A 25,865-nucleotide genomic window follows, 5' to 3' on the forward strand; every position below is an offset into this window, starting at 1 on the left:
GTTAAAATTATGATTTGTGCAAATCTGCGAAAGTGAACTGCTTAACTGTGTATGTAAAGAACGTAACAGCAAATCAACATGTCGACATGTCAAGAGTTATGAAGACCTTCTGCTTTGTAATAATACTGAAAGAAAAAAAATCTAAATAAATATAATATAAATAATTAATTCAGACACCACATACAGAAAAAAAAACTAGAATAACCAACAAACCAAAAGGAAAGTTACTCAGACAGGATTGTGTTGTTTTTTTTTTTTTTAACTTAAGTAAGGTTTTGTTTTCATAAGCAAGTCTTGGTATATTGTTATTTATTGATTGCAAAACACTTTACTGTCTCATTTTACAGCAAACAGAGATAAAGTAAACATTATACCACAAATAATCAGCATTTTGTAATGTATCGTGGCCTGTGACAATATGAAAGAGATGTGAAAAGAAATACTTTGGTGGGAATGTTCAGGGAAAATCACTTTTCTACGTTATTTCTCTAAAGAAAACAGTAACAGGGGAGAGACTGGGCACCTTGAACATGATCTTAAATATTTTTGTTCATTGCTAAATTATGCAGTATATCATTACCAATTCAGTTACAAGCTAACTGTAGAACTTGTAAAGTATATCCTTATCCCAGATGCAGACTGGTAACAATGTAAAACCCTTGTGTGGCCAAGGTGATTTGGAAGATGATTTGCCTTTTTAGTGCTTAGAATACATGGGAATACTTTGTAGGCATTTTAAAATGTGACTGAATCCCAGACTTTTTTAAACAGCTTGGTCTGTAGATTCCCAGAAACACGTTGAAATTCTTCTCTCTTCTCCCCTCCTCCTCTTCCTCTTTATTCAAACACAGGCCATTCACATGACAGAGCACTTCTCCTCCGCTTTGCTCTTCAGCTCGGTGACGGTGGCTGAGGCCTTCTCCTTCAGCTGGTCCATGTCCATGTTCTGCAAGTTTTGAATCTGGCCCATGAGGGAGTCTTTGCCCTCCTCCTCCGTGGCGTCCTCGTCCACCATCTTGAGCAGCTCCTCAGGTACGTCCACGTCGTCCCCGGCCATCTCAATCATGTTCTCATCCTGCTCGCTCTGCGGACGACAACATCGGGTGGAAAACACGGTCCGAACCCAGAAACACAGACATATATAAAACAGTAGAGGTTGTTTCATCATAAATCTGATTACAGATACTAAGGACAAAGAAAGGCCTGTCTTCTTATTTGTGCATTTGTAGCTTCAAACAAATGAACATAAACCATGTTATAATACTGTCCTCTGTGCACTACGCAATTATATTTGTTCCTTTCAAAATGTTCACAAACAACAAAGTTTAAACGATGCTGCATAATGTCACTTCACTCATCCTAAGTCTTTCTGAAGTACCAGAGTTGAGGGAGGATGTTTTTTGTTTCCCCTTATTCTAACAAAGACTCTATATGTATGGCATTTAATTATTATTTACAGAAGTGCACAACCTAGAAGCTGACTTAAAGACTTTTACAGGATTAACCTTCTGCCTGGCTACCTGGCTTCCAAAACTGGTTCGATGGCCACACTCAGAGCTGACAAAACACTGCATATATTGGCCTTGGTTTATGAGAGGACATATCACAAAGCTGAACTATACAAAAACATTTAAAGAAAAAAAGACAAATTTTGTTGGCTACTTTTGGTGAATTATATATTATATTGCCCTCTCGCTGATTTTATATTCATCATAATTTTGAATCATAATACAATGAAAACTTGAGAAATAAAGTGTATTTGGCTGGGTTCCAATTCAAATCTCGAGCAAGCAAGGAGCTATACAAGCCACAAAACAAACAGATGACCTCTGGGATCTATCTTAATCCGCATTCAAGTGACTTCTCTTGAGGATATTTCGCTGTGTGAAGCAGACACGAGTCTCCCTGGACTTTGTTATCTCAGCACTTATATGCTGTTTGCATCACAGAAATGCTAAATTTAAAGCCTTCCCAATAAACTACATCTAATCACTTAATGTTTAGAATAGTCATGCAATGGGCATTGTGCTGCGTCTACTTAAAACTTCAATCTGTGGGATTATCTCAGACCTGCCTTAGCCTTTCCTCTCTGAATCCCAGTGATAGTCTAAAGATATCTACTATAGTGTCGCACGAGACCCTAATTCCATTAGAGCAACGGCACCAACTTCCTGTTTCTATTCCGACTGTACACTTGTTATATGAAATATAAATGCATATATACATTTTCTAACTCACACCTGATAGCATATATGTGTGTTCCATTTCCCCCATCCATCGAAAGTAAAGAATTAACAGAACAGGATGCCTTATTGTTGTGATGGTGAAAATCCATTTAAAAAGCATATTTCAGCTCTAAGAAAGACGCTTTGGCTTTTGTCATTGTTCTTTTTCAAAGTGACATGCACTGTAAACATAATTTGCGGGAAATAATTTGATTTATATGTATGGCTTCCTGGCTTTGTCTTCAACATATATGCATGGTTTTCATTTAAAAGACAAACAGTGGAAAGAAATGTACCCATTGTTTAAAACAGAAAATGGAACAATAGACTATTAGAAATGCCTCCAACAGCCAAGGTCATCACCGCATTCAGATAAAAAAAATCATGGTATTAGAAAAACTTGTATTAGAAGCTGATTTTGCTCTTTTGCCATAAAAAAACACACTGTTCATCATAAGCAAGGCCTAACTACTAGTTTAATTTATAGGATAGAAGGCTCTATAGTTGTATTTATCTTTAAAAAGATTAAATAAAACCCCAACATACCTTTTTTGCTTCTTCCATTACAGCTTCTTTTTCTTTAAGATTCCCTTTTAAATCATGCAATCGCTCAGTTTATATCCACTAAAGTAGATGTTGCTCTTTCTTAAATCCAGTTGACAGTGCCTGTTGCTCTCTAATGAGCCTGGGACACCTGCTCAGTGGCATTTGGCTTTGTAAGACTCAAGGTGCAATATGGGACACATAGGCTAACGTCTCCCGGACGCTGTTCGAATGTCTTTGTCACTAATCTACTGGCATGGCTTCCACCTCCTGTTGTCCAGGCTGCAGCTGCCAGGTGCTAGATAAAGGCAACCTAAACTGACTGTGAAGCAGCAGCTATTTGTTGCTCACACTTTGCTCAGTCACCAAACTCTGAGTTGCCAGTCACTGGAGAATAAAAGCCATTTAATAAGGACTGTCGATTATTTTATTTTTTTTACCAGTCCTTATTAAAGTACAGAGAAAATCTGAATAGAATTTAATGAAAAAATACTAATTGCTCCAGAAACTGCATTGTAAGTCTCAAGTTAAATCAATGGGTAACACATTACTTTACATAACATCCCCTATTTAGCATTTATAAACAGTATATGTAAATGTATATAAATGGTTTAGAACACTATAATATAGTTGTCGTTAATGCAGTCGTTAATGTATTTGCCAACAAATACAACACCTTCTGGGGGCACCCATAAGTGGAGGTTGGTGTTAAACATTTAATGAATGACAATATTGACAAAACTGCACATTAATAAACACTTAAAATGTCCTTATATCTGTTTACAACTACATTATGGTGTGTTATAAAGCACTTACATGATTTTTGAGTGCTTATAAATGCTAATACAGTAGAGGGGCTTAAAATAAAGTCTTAAAATAGTAGCTTTGAGCCATTGTGCCTTGTGTTCCTAATGTGGAGAATGTATTAATGTATAGTGCTAAACTAAATTTAAAAACATGAGTTACTCTATAGCTATAGGGATTATGTGGTTACCTTTGGCAGTCTGTATTTTTCTCTGAGGCACACCCTGAGTGTCGCCCTCTCTGCCTTCTTGTGTAAGAAATCTGCATCTCTCTCCATCCTGAAAGAGACATAAAAATATGATTAGTGCAGTGACCTCTATTGTTGGTCACAAAAACATCCCGTGCCAGCTAAAGTAAAAATATTATGTCTGTTAATCTCTTTTCTGGAGAATACAAAGGGAAAAGCTGCAAGGAAACACCAGAGAGGTGGAATCTTTTGACCTTGTGTTTGTGCCCGAGCCGTTGTTTTTCTTCAGCGCATCGCTGGTTCAAGAGCAGCATAATGACTTGTTCAGCTTTAGGATTTTCATAAAACAAAAAGCTTTCCCTGTGTCTTGTTCTGTTTTGCTTTTACTATATGTATATCCAGCCTGATGTAAATAAACATCAGCCTGATCAGATAAACAACAGAGAGGTAGCTAAGATCATCACAGTGTCTTGAACAGTTTACCTATGTTAGTCCATGGGCTTTAGGGTGAATTCTATCTTAAGTTTATATTAAGCATCTCTGCTGATGTTGTAGTCTTATAATACATATCTTCTTATAGCTGAATTCAAGAGATTCTTATGGAAACAGCTTCAAAACTTGATAACATCTTTAGTAAAATATTTTCCAACACTAAAGATAAAGCATTCTCAGACATACATCTGTAGTGTACTGTATGTCCCTGAATATATTGGCCTGTAATATTTTTTTTAAAGTACAAAGCTACAAAATGCATAAAATACACACCAAGACTATATTCTGTGTTAAACAATAAAGTAAATATCATCAGAATATAAAAAAATGCAAAATCTACAGCCAATAGGAAACATTATTTCAACATGTTTCTTGATTATTTCGTTGTTAAAAAAATGTTTTTATCTTTGAATTATACTCAAATTACCAAAGGCCATTTGTTATTCTAAGTTTGATAACCTGCACCTTGTGAGACCCTGCGTATTTTTGAGGTGAGGTTCATGTGCTTTCCCTCAGCCAATTAAAGATGGGATTATTAGACCAGACTGAGTCAAGCAGATTTGAAATCAAGCCAAGGTGCTGCAACCTGAGCAGTAGTGAAACAACAACACAGTGGACTGAGGTTTCTAACAAACCATTAACAAACTATACGTTTGTCAGAACACTTTTTACTGACAGATTATGGAGATACTTTTAAAATGGGAAAATATAGTATTTGATGCTCTGTCCTTTTCATTTCCATCAAATGTTTATCTGCATAAGGACTTGTTGTAGAAGTGAGTACATTACCAGACATCCACAGTTATGGAGAATATGTGTTGTTTTAAAACAATCACTTCATTCCCCAAACATGAAAGTAGAGAGGGTGGATTAATCATCTTATGTAATACACAGACTGACTGGACCTGATGCTGCAAAACCTACTCTGTCTCACAAAAATCCAATGACATTGTTGCTAAGTGCACATTTTATCACTGAAATTCTTTGCTTTGGTGAAAATAGTTGGGACTTAATATAAGACAAACTGATCATAGTGGGCATTGATGGACAGCAACATGGTGGTGGAAAAAAACAATCTACCTGCTGCTCATGTTTAGTTACAAAAATCAAAAAATAAATAGTAATTCTAGTAAATAAGAGCAATATTAAACTGCTTTTCAGAAATAGATGTGTATATAAGGGAGGGGAAAACAAGCTGCCTGTTGTTGTGGATCTTTTAAAAATTGCTCAAAGAAATAGTAATCCCAATGAAATCATTTAGTAAATGTAACTGTACAGGCTTTTGATTGGTTTCCATTGCTGCATAATCATGTTTTGTGTGTGTGTGTGTGTGTCTATGTGTGTGTGTGTTTTAGTCCAAATGCTGCAACATTTACTGCTTTCAAGTCCACGTTTCCAAGCTTTGAGGGAAACTGCAACATTTTACAACTGCACATTGGATTGTGTTTAAAACTATACAGTCCCTCAAAATGTAGTCCATAACCGTTATAGATGCAGAAACAAATGACAGATTATGAGAGATTATTGATCCAGGTCCTGCACAGACCCCAGTAGATTATTATGTCGAAAATTACCAGTGGAAAAAAAAGAGAAAAGATCCACTATGGAGGCACCATACTTTGACCTTCAGCAACAATTACATCTCTCAAAAACTCACTCTATGCACATGAAAATGTTGAATTCATTGGCATTTACATGTAGTCAGGTTTAGATGTGAATGATGTGGTTTGGTGTGGTTGCAAAACAGGGAAGATTAAAGTAGATAGCGGCTTGTCAAGGTCAGATTGTACACTGTGCAGCCATACTGTTTTCCGTGGACCAATGGCATGAATTCTTAAAGGAAGCACTGTCGGTGTTGCTACTTACTTCTCCTCCACCAACTGTTTTTGGTACTCTTCATACTCCTCGCGTGTCATCCCTGCTGCTTTGGCTGGATCTGAGGGGGTGGCCTCCTCTTCTTTGTCACCTCCACCACCAAGACCCATTCCTGACAGGGGGTTCCCAATCATGCTCTTGATCAAGAAAGCCATCTTGACTTATATGTGACTGTTGACTCTCCTTTCTGGATGAAAATGATACTGCTCCCCTTAATGGTGCCCTCCGCTTTGGCTTCCTATAGCTGTCAAATCCAGTGGTAGCTGTCTAGCTAACCTGCTGCTTGTCTATGGAGCCAAGGACACACTGACGGCAAGCAACAGACACATACACAACAAACTCACACACACACACACACACACACACACACACACACACACACACAAAACGTTTTGCCTCGGCCATAATCTGGATTTAATCCTCCCTGCTCCACTATACTAAGAGGCAGATGGCCTGTTTTCTCTCTATTTTTAAATCATGCAGACCTTTGTGGATGTTTTCATCTATATTATTTTTGACACTTAGTGCATGCTTTGGCAGAACTAGGTGCAGCATTTGTCATCAAAAAAAAGTTTTGGAGACAGGGGTCCTCAGTTTATGACTATGCACATATGCTGCTTCCACCCACTGTTGCTTAATCATATTAGTAAAGTACGGGCCGGCCCCTGTGCAGCTTATACTGCTGAGACCAAGCAGAGTAGAGGGAGAGGAGCGGGATTACAGTCTTGTTTATCCCCACTGGAGCCTTCCTTCATGCCGTGCTATTGTTCCGTGGGAGGATGATTGACAGGAGGATGAGAGATGGGGAGGAGATAGTTCAGACTTCATTTCACCCTACAGTATCACTGCACGGGTGTAGGAAGCATTGACAATGTGGGTGGGACGATCAGTCCGACTCCAGAAAATTGGCTAAATCCAGAGCTGTCTTTAATAATAACCACTCACTGTTTAGTTAAATCTGAAGACCTTTTTAAGCTTGCATGCATTTGCAATGTCTGTTAAATGAATTTCTTGAATGTTATCAAATCAGTGAGTAAAGTGAAGAGGACAACTGTCTGCATTCTCTAATAAATTGCATTCATCTACCAATCATTTCGACTACTATGAAGAATCACCAGGACCTGAGGCCTGTGTCTCAATGCTGTAGTGTTGTAAGAGTTGTGTTGCTGTGCATCAGGATAGTTATTTTTGACTGCACAGTAGGATCTATGCACTTGAGCTGATCTCTCCTCTCAAAGAGAACATTTGAATTAATTTTGTAACCTAGTGTACGCATGGGCCAGCAGCTAGGCTTTTATTTGTTCGAAACGGGGTAGCAGCTGGCCTTCAGTCTGGCCCCTAGACTGAAGTTAGTTGATTACAACCAGTAATAGCTTGCTTTCCTCTTCTTTGTATATATAAAAAACTCCTTTTCTCTATTCTTTCTGGGGGAGCAAACATATTAAACCAAAAGATGAAAAATAGACAGGTCTACTCTACCATATCAGTCAAATGATAACTAGCCTCCCTCCAATGCTCCTTCCTAATCTTTTCACTCTTTTTCTAACATTAAATGTTAGCTAGCTTTAGTACAGAGGCTTTGTAACAAAATACAAACAGTTAGTTAAATGCCTTTGCTTAGATTTTTGGTAGGTTAAGAATGCTTTCGTGTACGGACTCAACGTCCTAATGTCCATTATGGATTACATGGATTACCTCAATATTTTTTAAAAATGCTCATCTGCAGTCAAATGTCTTATAATATCTGAAGTTATGCTAAATGTAAATACCTGTTGTTGTTGTTGTTGCTGCTGCTGTTGTTGTTGTTGTTGTTTTTGACCTCAGAATGACTTGCCACAATGCTCTTAAAATCTACAGGTTCTGGGTAGGGGGTTTGACAGAGTAGGAAAACAGAACACAAGAGCAAGGAGGTATGAGGTATATGTTTTGCCTCCTGTCTTTGGCAGTAATGAAAGACAACTATTCCGTATGTTCTGGTCAGCAGGGCTGCAGCATTGATAGGTTTTAAGTGTGTAAGAGATTCAAAGATACTCAGCTGTCCATTAACCTTTGCTCTATTAACTCTAGCTACATTTACACATCCATATATATGCTATAGAAGGTAAAGTACTGTATGTATTTCATGTTCTGTGCTACTTATCTACTATATAGATGTGCAGCAAACTGTTTCAAATTTCTCAGTAATGCCTGATAGGATTTTACATTTCCTTTGGCTGTAATCCATTACTTTTGATATTGCCACAACATGGCAGCACCACCTCATAAACATTTACAATTAAACTTATTATTTTTCCTCCTGAGCTGATAAGTAATACATGTTGTTGAATATTGGTTGGTTATGTTGGCTGCTCTACCACGTTTGTCAGACTAAAACATCTCAACAAATATTTGACAAATTTTGTTTTGTTTCATTCATGGCTCCTGAGAAAATGGAAATCTAATGACTTTTGGTGATCCCTTGACTTTTCATCTAGCACCACCATTAGCTTGGTGTTTGTGGTTTCTGGTGAAATATCTTAACCATTATTGAATGGCTAAAGTAGTAGTAAAGTCTGGTGATCCCTTGACTTTTCATAGCTTGCTAACATTGGCATTTAGCACCCGAGTACAGTCTCACAGAGCCACTAACATGGCTACAGCCTCTTAAGCTCACTTTCTCTTTTTCATGTACAGTGTAGATTCAGTGGATGTGGAAGGGGCACAGCCAGGTAAAGGGTTTTCTGCAGATTAAGAATTAACAGCACAGTTCATTTGATAACACTTTATTTAGCATTACATTATTAATGAATTCTAAGTGATTTACAACTGTAATAATAACTATAACATTAATGTATTTGTTGATAACTATAACTCCTTGTACAAAGAATTTAATACTTATTCCACCTGTACACATCAGTTTTATGCTTTATAAAAGGAGATTTGAGAAATACAGGAAAAAACGCTGGGAAATGTGTGTAGAGAAATAATCTGAGCTCATAAATGTCCATTTTACATTTTCTCACAACTAAATAATGTGTTGTAAACTGTTAAGTGTTTATATAATGCTTATAAATGCTAACTGTACAGTATATTCAGAAATTACAAACAATGTCAATTTTTGACCTGTCAGAGCCTAAATTTTATCAACATCATTTGCTGGTCCTTGTCAGTGGTGCTCAAATGTTAAGATGTACAACTACAAATGTAAGTACTGTAGCTACTAACTGGTGTAAAATGTAAAAATGACAAATGAACAGGAGAGTGTAAAGTGTATCCTACTTGATTAAGCATGAGGCTAGACACCACAGAGTAATTTATGTTTTCAGTTTATGTAAATTGTTCAGGTAGAGGATATGTCAGATTCTGACATGTTTGACTCAATCAAAACAGATAAACGGAAGCAGACATCTGCTCTCTTGAGTTTTCATCACCAATAGTTCAGCATTATTTTATACAAAATTGCACATTTCAAAACACAGGTTCTTTTTGTCGTCAGTTCAGTTTCATGGAATGGGACTATGGCAGATTTCAGCTTTTGAAAACAAAATCTAAGGATCTGACCAACCAAAAATACTGCAAGGAACATATGAACATCAATGTTGGAAATCCAGAACAAAAAGTCTCACACTAGCATCCGTACATCAATGATTTACTGATCAAATTAAAAATCTGCATTTCATTTAAAAAATGTATTCAACATAACCAAATTTTTCAAATACAATAACTTACAATCTGAAAATAATCAAACCAAAAAAAAAATTAACAAAATGGACATTCCCTCATTTACACACGCTCATTTCAGAAAAACAGTATGTTTCATCAAAAGAACTTCTTTGCTGCAGCTTCTTGTTGACTTCTACAGGAGAAAAAGAGAAGTATTAGAGTCACAGAGAGACTTACAAGCACACTTACATAAAACCAAATTAAAATTACGACAACGTCTTACTTGTACATGATGTAGCAGAAGAACAGGACTGACTGGACGACGATGAAGATTGCAAAATGAACAGTGGATAAGCAGGAAGGCATTGCAGGCACCTCAGGGCACTTCATGATCTTCTCAGCAGGATTCTGCAGGTGAAAACATGCAGACGAGAGCAGAGTTCAGTCAACTGAATCCTGATTGATTTTATAAACTGCACTAACGGTGCTTTCACACCTACTTTGCGTGGTCCGAACTATAGGACTTTTGAGTTTAGTCCATACCAAAATATCAGGTGTGTAGGGTGCTTCGGACCATCATCTGAACCAAAGGACCAAAATTTGGTCAGACCTAAAAAGGCGGTCTCGACCCAGATCAAACTGAAACATCTTAACGCATGTTCTTTAGGGCGCAATGTGAAACCAAAACTAACTGGATCAAATATTTACAATATAACAACAACATAACCCTTGGTTCAAACATTCCTCACACTGGTGATCCAGACCTGAGCATTACGCTGCACCAAGTGCTCCACGTCCCTTTTGACTGTGTGCAGATGTTCCTTGATGTCATTGAAGTGCTGAATGGTCTCATATGTTCCCATACCAGCTGCATTTCCCTGGTGCTGGGCTGAGCCGATCTGTTTCAGAGACTCATGAAAGGAGTTTCTGTAGAGACAAAGAGAAGACATACTGAGTGACAGGTTACAGGCCAGGAAACAACAGTCCCTGTATACGGTAACTATTGTACTGCAACTAGCTCCCCCAATAGACTGGAGTAAATAATCTTTAGTTCAGCAGCCTTTTAATACCAAATAAATATCTCTGCTGTAAAGTCAAAATGTTTAGCTTTGACAGTCTGATACATGTGCCGAGTGAATTCATGTTGGGAAACAAGATGCACAATAATATGGCTGTGTGGTATCATTTATTTACCATAATACAAGTAGTCCAAAATTAATCTTTTAATCCCTATTCACAAGAGGGTAAATATTCTCAAAGTTTGAAAAACAGAAAATTACCATCTGATAAAAGAGGTCATGATTGCTAAATTAATCCCTTATAAAAACATGTTCTTACAACAGATTACAAGTACAGAAGGTTAAGAAACAGACAGAGAACTCTATCTGGAATATGCAATCCAGTGTCTCATCGTGATGCTAAATACAAGCTAAAAATAAAGCGCGTGACAAGGTGGAAACAAATAAATTTGGTCACTGGAAATGTATTACATTGTATCTTTGAGCATAGGGAGTGAAGACACTTCATGTTTTCCAAAGTGAGAGAGGGAGAGAAAATGTTTAAAATAAATAAAAAGTAAAAGTGGTCCAATCAGCTGGACAGAAATGGCCTGATTCTTCATGTGAGAAAAATACTGGCTTAATGTGGATGCGACTTGCAATATTTGGCACATTTTCTCACAATTACTGATTGGTTAGTTAGATTGGAACTTAATTTTCCACAATTAGGAAAGCTGTCTTTGGTTTTGATTATCCATTTCAAGACAAATGGACATTACCCCAAATTTATTTTGACATTTTTGTTCAGTTTTGTGATGCTAATTGGCTCACATACACCTGACACTGATATATCAACAATGAGCTAATACTGTAATATTATGATCTAGCTGTATTACACAGCAGGCATTTATATTAATGCTGAAGCACAATGAGTACCTGACCTAAAATAAATTCTGCATGTTGTAGTTTTGTCTAACTTTAGTATATTTTAAGTGGAGTTTACAGTATATACACTGGTTATTGAACATAATGATATAATTCAAGTGTATTGTCATTGTACAGATCTCACTTTCTACAAGTTTAAAGACATATTTTGACATTGTGGGTAAAACGCTTAGAGTATGCTTTTGTGCTAAGAGTTAGATGAGAAGACTGATATCACTATTGTGTCTGTCCATTACATATGAAGCTACATCCAGAGGTGAGTCATCTTAGGTTAGCATAGTCGGGCGGCTGTGGCTCAGCAGGTGGAGTGGGTCGGCCACTAATCAGATGTTCAGTAGTTTTATCCCCAGCTCCTCCAGTCTGCGTGCCAAAGTATCCTTGGCCAAGATACTGGGCAAGATACTGAACCCTAAACTGGTCCTGATTTATCATCGATGTATCACTGGTTATCATGTGTGAATGAGTGTGTGTCTGTGTGTTAGAGCACTTCATATATGTTGAACAAGTGCTGTATCAGCTTTGTGCGTGTGTGTGTGTGTGTGAATAGGTGACCGTCAGCTGTAGTATAAGTGCTTTAAGTGGTCAGTATGACTAGAAAAGTGCCATATAACTAGAGTCCATTTACCATTTACCATAGAGACTGGAAGTAGGGGGTAACAGCTAGCATAGCTGGACTATGTCTTGGCTTAGTGCAGAGACTTCCTTTCCATGCATCATTCCTCCAAACTGCTACAGTCATGGCTTGCCTGTTATTGAATGTGCAATCTTTAAAGCTGTATCTTCACTTTCTATTTCATCAGTAAATGAAGTTAAAATACAGTGTAAACCATTCTCAGAAGAGAATGAAGATGTCTAAGCCTGGATCATATTTCTCAACAAAATGTAATTTCTTAAAGTTGATTACTTACAGGGAGCAAGCAATAAGTTTCCCTTATCATCTTAAACACATCTAAGACGATTATAAAGAAAAAAATGACTTGACAAATGAAAGGAATTCCAGCAGCATAAGTAGGAAGGCCCTGAGAGGGAGACTGTGACAAGAAATCAATTGGAGGGAAACCATGTTTTGCCTGCGTATGACAGATGTATTTAAAGATCTAATCTAATCTGATAAGGACAAAATGGTGCTAAGATGTGGCCTTTTCTTGCTCGGCCACATGGCTGGAGTCTGAAGGGATGGCCAGGGATGACATATAAACAAAATCTAATTTGTTTCACGGAGAGGGGAAAAAAAATCTCCCTTGAGAAAGTAAGTGAGCATTTATTAAACCCTACATCTAATCTTCATTTACTACAAGTGACCCATTTATGAGCTGAAAGCCCTCCTTGGATACTGGAGAGTCTGAGATGAACTCCTATCATAAACTCTGTGTTTAAATGCGACAGGTCAGGATAAACTGAGTGCTTAATCTATAAAGTAATACAGATCATTTAGCACATTTGAGGGAGCAGCTGCAGCCTTTTGCCAGGGTCGCTGTGCCAATCAGCTTACTCCTGTGCAACACCTCATCTTATCAGTCTGATGATGTGCTTTCCTAAAATGTAATCATAACACAAACTCTGTCTTTCTCTGCCATCTATAGGATAAAATTCACTTAAAGAGGCATTCAGGCGGAATTAACATATGAGACAAGTGTGAGTTATGGGTCAGCCATATAATAAAGAAAATTGTGCATGCAAAATCATTTGAGGATGAATGTCTTGTTGGATTTAGGACATATAAACAGCTTGGTTCTTTTATGATACGACATGAGACTAAAAGATTAATGTTACATAAAATAAAATCTTTAATATCTTGTGATTCTGATTAATTCTTTATGCAGATGGTGTGTTAAAATTAAGGCATACAATCAAACGGGCAGAGGCAGGATAAATATGCCATCATTGAATAAATAAATACTAATTGTTCATACAGTTGATTTTTGAGAGGGCACAATGTGCTGAAGTAAACTGAAGAACTGAAGACTTAAGCAGACAAGCTAGATATTTTATATCTTAATTGTATAGAGAATTGAGGAAAATTCTGATTAAACTCCACTCACTAATCTACAAGAACGGTGACAGCATTTTTTCTTTTTTTTTTTTTTTTTAAATCTCTTGCGTGCTCACAATGACTAAGCCCACAAGCACCTTAGGCAAGCAATACAGAAGCACAAATATGTTATTGACAAAATAAAAGCTCTAAATGTCAAAAAATTACATTCTGTACACCTAATCAGGCTTACTCACTGTAAGTACCAAAATCAAACAGTCGTTTGAGTCTTTGCCATGGAAGGTACACCATCATAAAATCTCTTAAGCTGTATTATCTTGGCATTAAAAATCTGGGCAGGCTGTCATCTGAGAGTGGTAAGGAGACCATTTTACAGTTAAAGAAGAGAATTACAACTGGACTTTAATATAGATATCACACTGTAATTACTGTATGTCTCAGCAAAGACAGAGTTCTTATCAAAAATCATTCGCAGCTGATAAAATGTATGTAAGAATATATTCACACCTCTGCAAGGAAGTCCTGTTTTTCATCAGTTCTAACTAATGCAACTACTAAATTCTTAAAATGTAATCAATCTTTTTATGTCTATCTCATCAATACCACAAGCGGAAACAACAAATGAGTGAGATAATTTAGAGCTAAGATGATTGCAGGGTGGTGAGGAGTCATTAGGTAGCAGACTGACTGTGGAGGAAGCTGTTACTGCAGCTGGATTATCAGGCTGGCAGACACCTGTGATGTCGTAGTCACTGCATCCTGAGATTAAATATGATTTGAGGGAATTAACCGGCAGGATTTCCCCTTGTTTTTCTGGAGTATGTTGCAAAACAACAGCTCGTTTTTAAGAACTGACCAAACATTAACAACAAATGATGCTGCTGTTACTTACCTCAGCTCGTTCAGGTTTCTGAGCACCTCCTGCTGGGTGGCTAAGACAGAGCCCAACTGGGGACTGGCAGAATCCACCTAAAAGAGAAATACAGCACAACAGTCTGGAGGTTACTTTAGTGTTGACATTTGAGCCATCATAAAAACAGTTTATACATTTTGATAACCTGTCATAAAAACGGTTTACTTCAGCAGTTGAACACAGAAATGACACTGAAGTGAAAGCATGACATTGTGGGATTTTTCTTCTGTGTTGTCACACTGTTTGAGCAGGTTTCCAGTGAGGTGTTACAACAGTTTTAGATTAATACACTTGACTAGAAATTAATTAAAGGCTGTCAGACCCAAAACCTCTTTGTTTGTGTGAGAAGGGAAATACTAGATGATATAAAACTAATTATAATCCTGTTCCTATTGTCATTGTGTGCTGTAAAAAGTTTTGGCAATGACATGCCCACCTGTCCTGACTCGGCGTTCGTCCCCTTCTTGGAAATCTCATCAGTGATAACAGAGACGTATCTGCGCTGCTCGTCCAGGATCATAGCTAGTTGCCGGTGGAGCTGTTTGATCTCCAGATGGATCCGGTTCTGGCCTTCAAACACCTGACGTATCTCTCGGTCATTCACGCTCTCGTACAAGTCCTCGACTGAGGAGGAAAACAAAAATCTAGGATTAAAACCAATTAAATTGAAATATACAAAACTTTTCAGGGGCATGCACATGTCTCTTTCAGTATATTATAATTCTTAAATTTGTACTTTTCATAGAATTTAATTTGTTTCAATAAAATAAAACTACTCTTTATAATGATTTTTTTCTAATGCATTTTACATAATCAGTTGGGCCATTTGGTTTCAGAACACTAACTTGGCTCTCCTTGGACGTCTGGGTGCTCTTTCTGAAACTCCTCTTTCTTTTTGTCGAGCTCTTGCTGGAAGTTCTGAAATTCCTCCTGGTACTTGTCCTTCTCTTCTTTAGGAATCTCAGATTCAGGTGGGGGCTTCAATGGGAAAGACAAAAAAAGAAAAAAAAACACTCTAAACTCAATAGAGGCTGTGCTTAGGCTATGTTGTGCACATGTATGCACGCGCACACTGAGACACACAGCTACAGAAAAGTAAATTGTACACACAGGACTGGGAGAGTATTGGGAGCTAGGAAAATGTAGTTACCGGTTGCTGGCCTGGCTCTGTGAGTCTGAATAACAAGAAGGACAACACATCGTGGTCATCTGATAGAGGAAAGAAATTTTGAGTTAGAAAATTACCACAGAAAAACATATTCAAAATTATGGAAACACTTTACATTAAAGCATTGTGAGAACAAGGTAATGGGGGAGCTCGTTCATGCTTCCACCCCAGACAACTTTAGGTGTAAAACTTTACATTTCAGCTCAGCCTAGACAAGAAGTCGAAATTCTGATTGACTTCCACAGACCTGACTGTGCTGTTTAATTAAGAGGGCTTAAGAGAACTGCGTGTTGCTTTTTAAACAATTGCACACAGACTTCATTGGGTTTTTAAACACAGAGAATAGAAGAGCAGTACCTGCTAGACCACCAGTGGCAGCTGAGATGCCAAAGAAGCCCTCAGCGGGAATCACCATGTTGTCCACCTTTGTGCAGAACTCATAGTCCTCTTTGTCTGGAGTGAAACCGTTGTTGATCATCACCTGAGGAGGAGGAAAGACCAGTGCTGCAGCTAACAACATACTGACTGTGCTGATCATTCAACAATATGTGATATCATATGATCATTGGCTTATATATATATGTCTGTGTGTATGTACACACACATACACACACACACACATATATATATATATATATATAGAGCTTCATGACCCTTATAACTGTTTCTCAACATGTGAGTGTGTGCGTTTGCTTCTGCGTGTTGATAGTGTTGATATTGTTTCCTACCGTCAGTGTCTGCTTGTAGTAGGTTATTTTGGCTCGGACGGGATATGGTTTGTTGCGGAAGTCTCGTAAACATGTGCCAAGGGCCTGTGTGGTGCCATCACTGGAAGAAAACAACATCATCAGACAATGATAGAGCTATAACTTGTATTCATACACCACACAGGGCTCCACATAGACACTGAACATGAGTTGGGCAAAGAAATACGGTGTGATCAAAGTTTATTAGATAAGTGAATAACATTAATGCCCATGTATGTTTTTGTAAACAGTCATTTAGTGGTATGGAAAACACCATGACCTCTAAGACAAACTGGAATGGCATTGAAAAAGTGATTTAAAGCTTTCACTGGCCTGGGGGAGATTAGGAAAGATGGAGGATTATTTACTTTCCAAGCAAATATAATCATATTTCCTAATCTTCTTTAAGTTGTCAAAATTTGTTGGAGATGACATCAGAGCAAAGCAAAAGAAAATGTTTACTTACTTTTGATGGTCATAAACAAGGTTGCCATTGTTTCCCACAACAATTATGGCTGGGTTATTTTTCTAGAATGAAGATGAGAAAACAAGGAGATGTATTAATCCTTTTTTTCATCAGAGGGCTTTGATTTTAGGTAATCTTATGCCAAAATATGAATCCCATACCTGAGCACAAATAAATAATATTCAAATGTGATGGTAAATTACCTATGAAAGACATGTTTTGCATGACAGATGGATCATCTTGCAATTATATTTTTATTTTTAACACGCTTCCTATATGAGTGTGTGTAGCTGAACAGAAGCCGTCTTTGTGTGAATTCAGACTATCTCTGTATCAGAATATCTTTGCACTGGCTGTTTCTACCAACAAAAACAGAAAGAAACAAAGACTGTAAACAGCTTTGGCTGCGAGGCTCTGCGGCCAGCTTTCTTTCAACATGTGCAGTTTACAAAGCTCCCCATGCTCCCCTCTCATAACACTCTTGGAAATATGAGGTCATTAATCGTTAGGGCTAAGTAAGTTGACACAAACCTTTCCATCATTGTCAAAAGAGTCAAAGAAAACTCCAACTCCATTCCACCGGTCGGCGGCTCCATACACTGGACCGTCGAGGCCTTGCGAAGTTGTGAACCACACAGCCTGTCAGACAAAGAAGAAGTGGTTAAAGGTATTTTCCTTGGAAATATTTGTTTAAGTGACCTTAATGCAGCCAAGCATTTCAAACTGGTAGCCATCTTTTCAAACAGTGTTTTGAGGTGCAAGGTGAGCTTCTATCCTGACAAATAGCTTAGTCAGGTCAACAGTAACACAGGGAATAAGAGTGTGCAGGATTATTAAGGACAGAATGGTGTTATGCCTTTGAGGTTGTCACACCCTGATAGAAGAGAATTGCCAAGACGCATGTTTTAAAAAGCAAAACAACAGTAAGAAGTACTTGAGCAGCACACTTCAAGTCTTAGGTATCCTGTCTTGTGAACAGCAGGTCTTTTCTTCTGATCAGTGAATTCAGCTTTGATTAAATATTGCTGATAGCACTTGACAAAAACTCTAAAGGGTTATATTTGTCATTCACGTGCAATGATGGCTCATATCGAATAGCTAGGACTCATGCTCAGTTACAGCTCATCGCTTTTTAGCCTCACTCATAGTGAAAAAATTTAAAATAATAATAATAATAAAATATTGGTTCAGGCGGTCCAATTGAGTTTAATCCAGCTGTATTGTTGCAGTACAAGCTAGCTCAAGATTTTTATGGTTCTCTCTTTTGTTTTTATTTGCCAGGTGGGGAAATGCTTGTCATTTCACCCTATGAGCATGACACACCTCTTGAAACAGGATATGCAGTTTTTCCATATCTCATTTGCCAAGTCAGATAGGCACACTATACTTAGTGTTGTACAATATATCTTATTCTCAGCTTTCATTACAGGCTATCTATATTTGTTACATCAACATGGTCAACCTGGAGTAAGACTTAGTTTGTTCATCAAGTCTGAGGTTGGAAATTATTGGGTGTAAGGCTGTGGATTAAGAATAAATTACAGGGTCATGCAGATTAGGGCTGGGTATCATTTTAAGATTTTTGATTTCAGAACCAAGGTGACACCTGAATTTAATATTAAAAAGACGATACATTTGAGACCTTGATCTGGGGAATATTAGCATTGTTAACCACTTTTTCATGTGACTTTTACATGGGGGTTGGGAGTTGTGGGGGGGTGAGCGTTTACGGTTCCGTCTTTCCCTTTCACGATACGAGATTGTGGACCTCTGTATTGTGGTCTTGATTTTAGAAGCGTTACATCCCTGCTTAATGTAGATGTATACAGTAGTAGATACAGTAAGTCTTGCGTAAATTCAGTGTTATATCAGGTTAAGTGTCCAGATGGTTAAGAAAGACAGCTCTGGGATGCCAGGACTTATATTAAACCTAAACTGAACTTCAGCTGTGATCAGAAGTGGTCATTGTGTAACATATTCCCTGAAAAGGAAATATGTATATGTTGGGCTCTCGCTGCTTTAGTAACCCACCCCCCTGCAGTTGCACCCCTCCTTACCAAACCGTCTGCTCCCATTCTGCCTCTTCCAGATACTCTGAAGGTCACCTCAGCCTCCCAGTGTTCAAAGTTGACTTTGTTTTTTGTCCACACAGAGCCCCTCTGACTCCTGAGGGATGGTGTAATCCGCACCTGGTCTGCACTAGGAATAGCATCTGGGATGGATAAAAGAGAAGGAGAAAGAGAGGGAGAGAGAGAGCAGGGTTTCAGTGACACATTAAGTTTGATTTCCTCTATCAAAATAATATCCCATCCTGTGTCATGACGCATTTGTCTACAACTTAAACAGCGTATGTGGTGTAAGAAACCATTCATGCAACAGTAATCCCTAGTGTGTGGCTCCTTGTTCCACTCCAGCTAATTTGTAGTATTGTTATTACAGGCCAGCATTATCAGGGTGTGTCTGCTCTCTAATCTCCAGACTGTCTCAGGAAATGATTGAGATACTTTAGAATATTTTCCTCTGATAACTTCTTTGTACAAACTAGGCTCACGCAGTGTCACATAAAGATTTACATACTTGTGCTGAAATGAAAACAACTCATTAATAATTTTGATAATCGATTGATTGTTATTATGGCTTCTTCTTAGTTGCTGCTTTTTCTGTTTCATATAACGATTCACTGTGGAGTGCTGGTCAGACAAAACAAATAATGTGAACTCACCATCTTTGGCTCTGTAAATGTGTAATGGGCGGTTTTCACTATTTTCTGACATTTGCTAAATTAAACAACAGTTAATCAATCAGGAAAACCCTGTGCTGTACATATAAATTAACCTGATCCAACCTTGTTGTGGGGGTATAATATAACGTAAAGCTGAGTTGATAAATCAATAAGTCATCAATAGTCATTTTTTCAAGCAAAACCAGAAAACATTACCTACCCTACCTTTTCATTTGTGAGGATTAGCTGCTCATTATTGCGTCACATGACGGTTACCTGAATAACCTTGTGTTTTGGGCTGTTGATGGGACTAAACAAGCACGGTGACCTATGGGTTTAAACTGCAAGCCATGTAATCACACTGTCTGAGTCCAGTCACGAACATTTTATACATATCATCCACTCCCTCTCATTTTCTGTCACCTCTGTATTGTCCACTTGTGTATTAGGAAACTGTAAGGGTCATTTTTCATTTTTTGGACTGAATGATTAATTGGTAAAATACTCAAGCAGCACTTATTGAATGCTTCATGTCAGCAGCTGGACAACTCACTGTGTGATGCAAGAATCCAAAGGCCCATTTTTGAAGGAGGAAAGTTCAACACTTCACTCGCATGTGTCTGCACAGACTCTTGCAGCAGTCAGAGCCTTTAACTAACTCACAGCACCCGTTTATATGGACACTGTAAAGATAGGCTGCTAAAACATACACATTTCCCAATGTACTTTTGAATTAACAAAGCAAACCGCTGTCACTTCTAGGCATCAAGTGCGGAGCGGAAACACGTCCGTTACAAACCGCTAACGTGCGAAACCTTAGCCGTCCTCGGGCTACCGTGACTCGCGAGTGTTACGGTTAAGAAAATATATGTCCAGCAGCTGTGTGATGTTGACAGCTGGACACAAACTTACTTCCAGTGTGGATCCAAAAGGGGATACTGCCGTCTGTCTGAGCCAGGTGCGGTCCTTTGAAGCTGTATTTGTACTCAAACCGGCGGTGAGGCGTCTCTTCTGACGTCGAGGCACCTGCGGCAATATCGGCGAAACTGCGGTGGAATAGTAACGTTGCGAGAAAAGTTAATATCAACATAACAGCATTGGCAACCGGGCGCCGCACTATGGACACCGCCATGTTTCGGTATCACTGCTGACGTAGCGCTGAGTCCACGAGCATGACGGGATGCCTGTAGGGCCAACAGGGCGTTTTCTCATTGGACGATTTTTTCGGTCCTTTCTCTCGCTCTCTCTCCCAGAATGAGCAGGGGCGCAAAAGCGTAGCCTTCACCAAGGGCTCCAACATGGGGAGCTCCTGCACTTGGACATTAAGAGTTTGTTTTGATCTGTTTTGAAATGTTATGTTATTTGGATTGCAGTATGCGTGTTGACTTAACTGGCAAACTCTGTCTTGCATTAACAACAATATTAGATCAGTTTACTGGTGTATTTTGAACCTTATTACTGATGCTTGGGCGCCCCATCCACTTTTTCAAATGATTACTTTGGATACTGTACTTGATACTGTAGACTAGACGGGTCTATTCTTCATCTCTCTCTCTGTTTCCTTCCCCAAACAAAATGGAGACATAAGGAGTTTTTTTTTAATAAAGAAGAGGAGAGTAGCCTAAGCCATTACCAGCAGTATTCAACTAACTTCAGTCTCTTGTAATGGCCAGCTGCTCCCCATTTTGACAAATAAAAGCCTAGCCCCTGGCCCCTGTATAAAGTAGGTCACTAAATTGTTTGCATTTGTGCATAGGTTCTACTGTACAGTCAAAAATAACTATTTTGATGTACAATAACAGAACTCTTATAACACTACAGCTTTGAGACACAGGCCTCAGGTCCTGGTGATTCCTTATAGTAGCTGAAATGATTGAAAGACGATTGTAATTTATTGGAGAATGCAGAAGCACTTTGACTACAGACAGCTGTCCTCTCCACTTTTTTTTTTTTCAATGATTTGATAACGTTCAAGAAATTCATTTAACAGAAACTGTAACTGCAAGAGGTCTTCAGACTCTGAGGCCCCTTGAAGACTTGACCCATATGACCCATATGTCTGTGCCAGCAACAAGTGAACCAGAACTTTGTAATTGTGGTAGCAATAATAAACACGGTTAAACTTGTGGAACACTCACAGTTTGTTTACTAGACAGTAATACTAATATGAATGCTGACATACTACTAATTATTATATTTATTCTAATAGCCTTCTACTGCTAATCTAAAAGCATTGCCATTACTAAGAGTGTAGACAATAAAACTAATGGTAACACCAATACTAATACTAAATCTACTCATACAAATACTAATGCTAATATATTTGAGTTCTATTCTCCAACAAGATTGTATTGTTTAGAGGCAATGTAAATACAATTGTTCAGTAAACTGTGTGCTACATTGTGCTTACACCTGATACATTTATAGCTTCTTGTCTGATTTATTTACATATTGTTTTGTGAATTGGAGCCAGTAATTATTAAAGTGTTATGGCTGATATTGTCACTGTCTAGCAGCAGTATGTGCATATGTTGGCCCATATGTTGTAAGAAACTGGAGTACAGAAAGGCCAGATACTGTGCATTTGCAGTAATTTAGGAGTTATATCAGCATTACATAGTATTATAGAATATAATATCATAGTCATAATTCTTTAAGAATTTTTAAGGAATTGTTTTTAGAAATGTTTGATTATGTTATGTGTTCATGGTTTTTTTTTTTTTAATCTAATATTGCACAATTTAACATAATGAGAGTTATAAACTCAAAATGTCAGTATCAGTATCGTCTTCTAGAAAACAGTGTTAGTCTGGCTCTAAACAACTTTTAAAAAAATCTCATCTACAAATTAGCTCAGTTAGTAACCAAAGATGAGCAAAGCAACAAGCAACAAACACATAAAGTATGCCAACATCCAGATGGTGATTTCAGTCAGTTGCTGAATTACCTGTGTTGTTCTGTACCGACTCATCAGCTGCATAAGGTCAGTGAAAGGTTAGGTGACAAAGTCACACCGGCTGCAGGAGCTTTTGTCTGAAAGCCTCAGTGGGTGATGGGGAAGTGACACAATTATGTGCTACTTGCTTTCTATTTACTTTCACCAGCTTCCTCCTATTGCTTTTGGAGGTGCAGCATCACTTTCTGTGAGGGCCTGTGATTACAGGTTCAGGAACAAGCTCCAGAACAAAACAGGCTATTGTGGTGACACTAATCTGGGGATTTTGACTATTCTGGCAAATGATCAGCAAATAGCACAGACTGATTTCTGTGGGTTTACAGCAATAAGGTTTTATGGTTCCTCAGTTTCACATGCAAAGGATACATTGTCTTTATAGTCATTCAGCATATGAACTGGGCTGGCCTGTTGGTTTTTGGGAACCTTTTGCTTTACATGTTACATGGCACATATAGTGCCAATCATATTCTAACTAAAAACTATGATATATTTTATCATTTTTCCGATTGGACAAAAATGATGCCTTTGTGTTGTTTTTGACTACAATTTTACTAATAAAAATTCATTGACCTTCTAATAAAGGTCAATGAAGGTGTGAGAATAGACATAAACAAAATAGATACCTCCTTTGTTTTTGTAGCCAGATAATAGACAACACTCAGAGGACGAAGGGCCAGAGTACAGTTAGAGTTTTTTCACAGCTCTGAGGCATTCATTTTAACATTTGTTGCCTTTAATGAGTGGATAGTAATAGATTAAGATGAGTATCAATGGCAAAAAAACAAAACAAAACAAACAAACATGCAAAAACTGACACCTGAGTTATGTTTTCTTATACTAGACAATAGAAGAAATCAGCACAATCAGACAACAAGGATTTTTTTTTTCCTTTTCTGTGTCACTCTATTTGAGAGAAGCACAGTAATGAATTCTACGACAAGAATGTGAAATTGTTGCTCATTGTCAAACTGGTTCCATGTAGTGTTCTAAATGGCAGTTAGACACTCAGTGAGAACAAAGACGTGTGTCTATCAGATGAGTTTTAGTGTCTGCAACTCTGAAAAATAAATATTAGGAGATTAGATTTAATAATCTCTCAGCAAACAATGATACTGTAGATAAAGAATGTCAGAATGTAAAAGGAAAAGGAAAGGAAAAGAAAGTCTTAAAGCACATCACTAAAAACCTCCACCAAACCATTAACAACATCAGAAAACACACTAGAGGTTCTGAGTGGAGTATGTGAAATTATAAATGAGATGCTAACTCTTGTATGACATTTAAAACTCATGAACCCTAACAGGTTTCCAGTGGATTTAGGGAGCAGAGAAAATAGAGGCCTCTGTCCTTTGTCTGAGGAAGCCCTCATTAGAAAGTTAAACCACACTCTTTGTTGGGAAATGTAGGATTTAAATAACAATAGCAATGCTAATGGATCCATTTAGAGGTGGACAATGGGAACCTGTAGGATGTTAATGGGTCACTGAGACAGTGAATAGCCTAACACATGAGTCAGCACAAATATTTGGCCAGTGAATTACACAATGCTGTAGGAAATGTATCTTAGAAGTGACAGCAAGCTGACCTGAGTTTTGTGGTGTGTTTTATTTACAGGAGCCACTTCTGTTGATTTTTTAAACTTAAATGAAAATTATGCTTCTGCTTGCATCTATTTTGTCTATATTTGATTAGTCTATGCCCATGGGTGTAGTTTAATTGTTTCCTCTGTACTTTCCTGGTTTTCTCTAATGAATCTCATATCTTCATCTATCATTTTCTACCTCACATCCACTTGATCTGTTTATTGTAGGCCACCTTTCGGGATAGTTAAGATTCATCGGCTCTAAACTGGCCTAATCAGATAAAACAAATAATATTTGTGCTGTGCTTGGGGGGGCTATTTTTCCCTGGAAGACCTGGCCATTTAAAGATATTTGTATCACCCCATGTCACATTAGGGGGAAAGGGAGAGTGGCTTGTCACCTCCTGGTGTGACGCCATGGCTTAGTTAAATGAAGCCTGTAGCGTCATGGTGTTTATTCATACCTGAAAAGCACAAAGCAAACCGTTATCACATGAACAAAATGTCTGCTGAGATGACAGCATGCTAAGGAAATGTCCTGTGGCTGAACCTGCTGTGCTCTTAAGTTTACCACCATGATGCAAATCTCTAACTGATCAGACCAGAAAACACGATTTGAAGTCTGAGGCTGATTTCCCTATATCTGTAGCGTCACACATGATAGACGTGCACCCAACAAGAGACTCACAAACCCTATTTATTATAATTAAGGCCAGATTTTTAATTTGATTAATGATACTTCGAACCAGTAATCCACAAAAGGTTCTGCGGCTTTCAATAATGTATAGACTGCCTTTGCTGCTGTCTTATTTGTTGGCTCAATTCTGCGCACATAGGCCACATACTCACCCTCAACAATACAGAGGGACTAAACCTTTATTTCAGATTGCTTCAACACAGTCCAGTGTGGTCCGGGGGAAGAGAGGGCACTTATTGTCCACTAAGGACTTTGCCACATTCATTTGAGGAGCAGCCCTTTCTCATTATTAACAGACACACTAAACTATGGGCCCCAAACAATACAGAACAGATCCCTTTATGCGCACAAGTGCTCAACATTTCAGCAGCCACTGTGCGCCCTTTGCCACTCCCTCTTCTTTTCAGATACCTGCACATAAGTGAAAGATGTGGAGGATACAAAAGATATCCTCAACTTTCCTTTTCTCCCATTCTGTGAAACAGGCCCACACTAAATCTTTTATTTGTGCAAAGCCTCTCATTAACTCCACTCATGCTGCCTCCCTCGGCTTGCCATTGCTTAAGTACTGGGTGTTGTAAAAAAAGCTACCAATTAGTCCCTCATCAGCTCCAATTAGAGGAGACAAAGCCTGAGTAAAGATAACTCAATGAGAGGGAGAGGTTGAAGGGTGAGGGCTGTCTACGTGTGTTTCCCTGTGTGTGTGTGCGCGCGTTTGTGTACATGTGTGTAGCCCAGGCCGGCACAACATAGTCTGTAATCATTGAAGAACTTGTGGCCATTCAGTTTGACCCACTGCAGCATAGGTCCATTCACTGTCCAGGCTCCTCAGTGGACCCTTTTCTCAGGGCCAAGTGTTGTTGCGCTGGGAAGACTGGCCCCCCAGGAGTCCCAGAAAGAGAACCATTCAA

At 38.3% G+C, this 25,865-nt stretch overlaps 2 protein-coding genes across 2 annotated transcripts; both read right to left on the minus strand.

Moving 5' to 3' along the window:
* Positions 1 to 853: 853 nt before the first annotated feature.
* Positions 854 to 6,455, minus strand: cplx4a (complexin 4a). The gene is given in 3 exon segments (XM_018662353.2): positions 854 to 1,084; positions 3,763 to 3,850; positions 6,118 to 6,455. Coding segments are annotated over 3 exon segments (654 nt in total). The 3' UTR covers positions 854 to 856.
* A 2,960-nt stretch (positions 6,456 to 9,415) lies between these two features.
* On the minus strand, positions 9,416 to 20,887 carry lman1 (lectin, mannose-binding, 1). The gene is made up of 13 exons (XM_018662348.2): positions 20,632 to 20,887; positions 19,055 to 19,209; positions 17,529 to 17,636; positions 16,998 to 17,059; positions 16,514 to 16,613; positions 16,143 to 16,266; positions 15,768 to 15,826; positions 15,463 to 15,595; positions 15,054 to 15,241; positions 14,597 to 14,673; positions 10,533 to 10,695; positions 10,052 to 10,176; positions 9,416 to 9,961 (listed from the first exon to the last, which is right to left on the minus strand). The coding sequence occupies exons 1-13, from the start codon at positions 20,849 to 20,851 to the stop codon at positions 9,925 to 9,927; spliced, it is 1,551 nt and encodes a 516-aa protein (XP_018517864.1). The 5' UTR covers positions 20,852 to 20,887; the 3' UTR covers positions 9,416 to 9,924.
* Positions 20,888 to 25,865: the final 4,978 nt, after the last annotated feature.

Source organism: Lates calcarifer, linkage group LG9 (genome assembly GCF_001640805.2).
Source record: "Lates calcarifer isolate ASB-BC8 linkage group LG9, TLL_Latcal_v3, whole genome shotgun sequence".
Lineage (NCBI taxonomy): Eukaryota > Metazoa > Chordata > Actinopteri > Centropomidae > Lates > Lates calcarifer.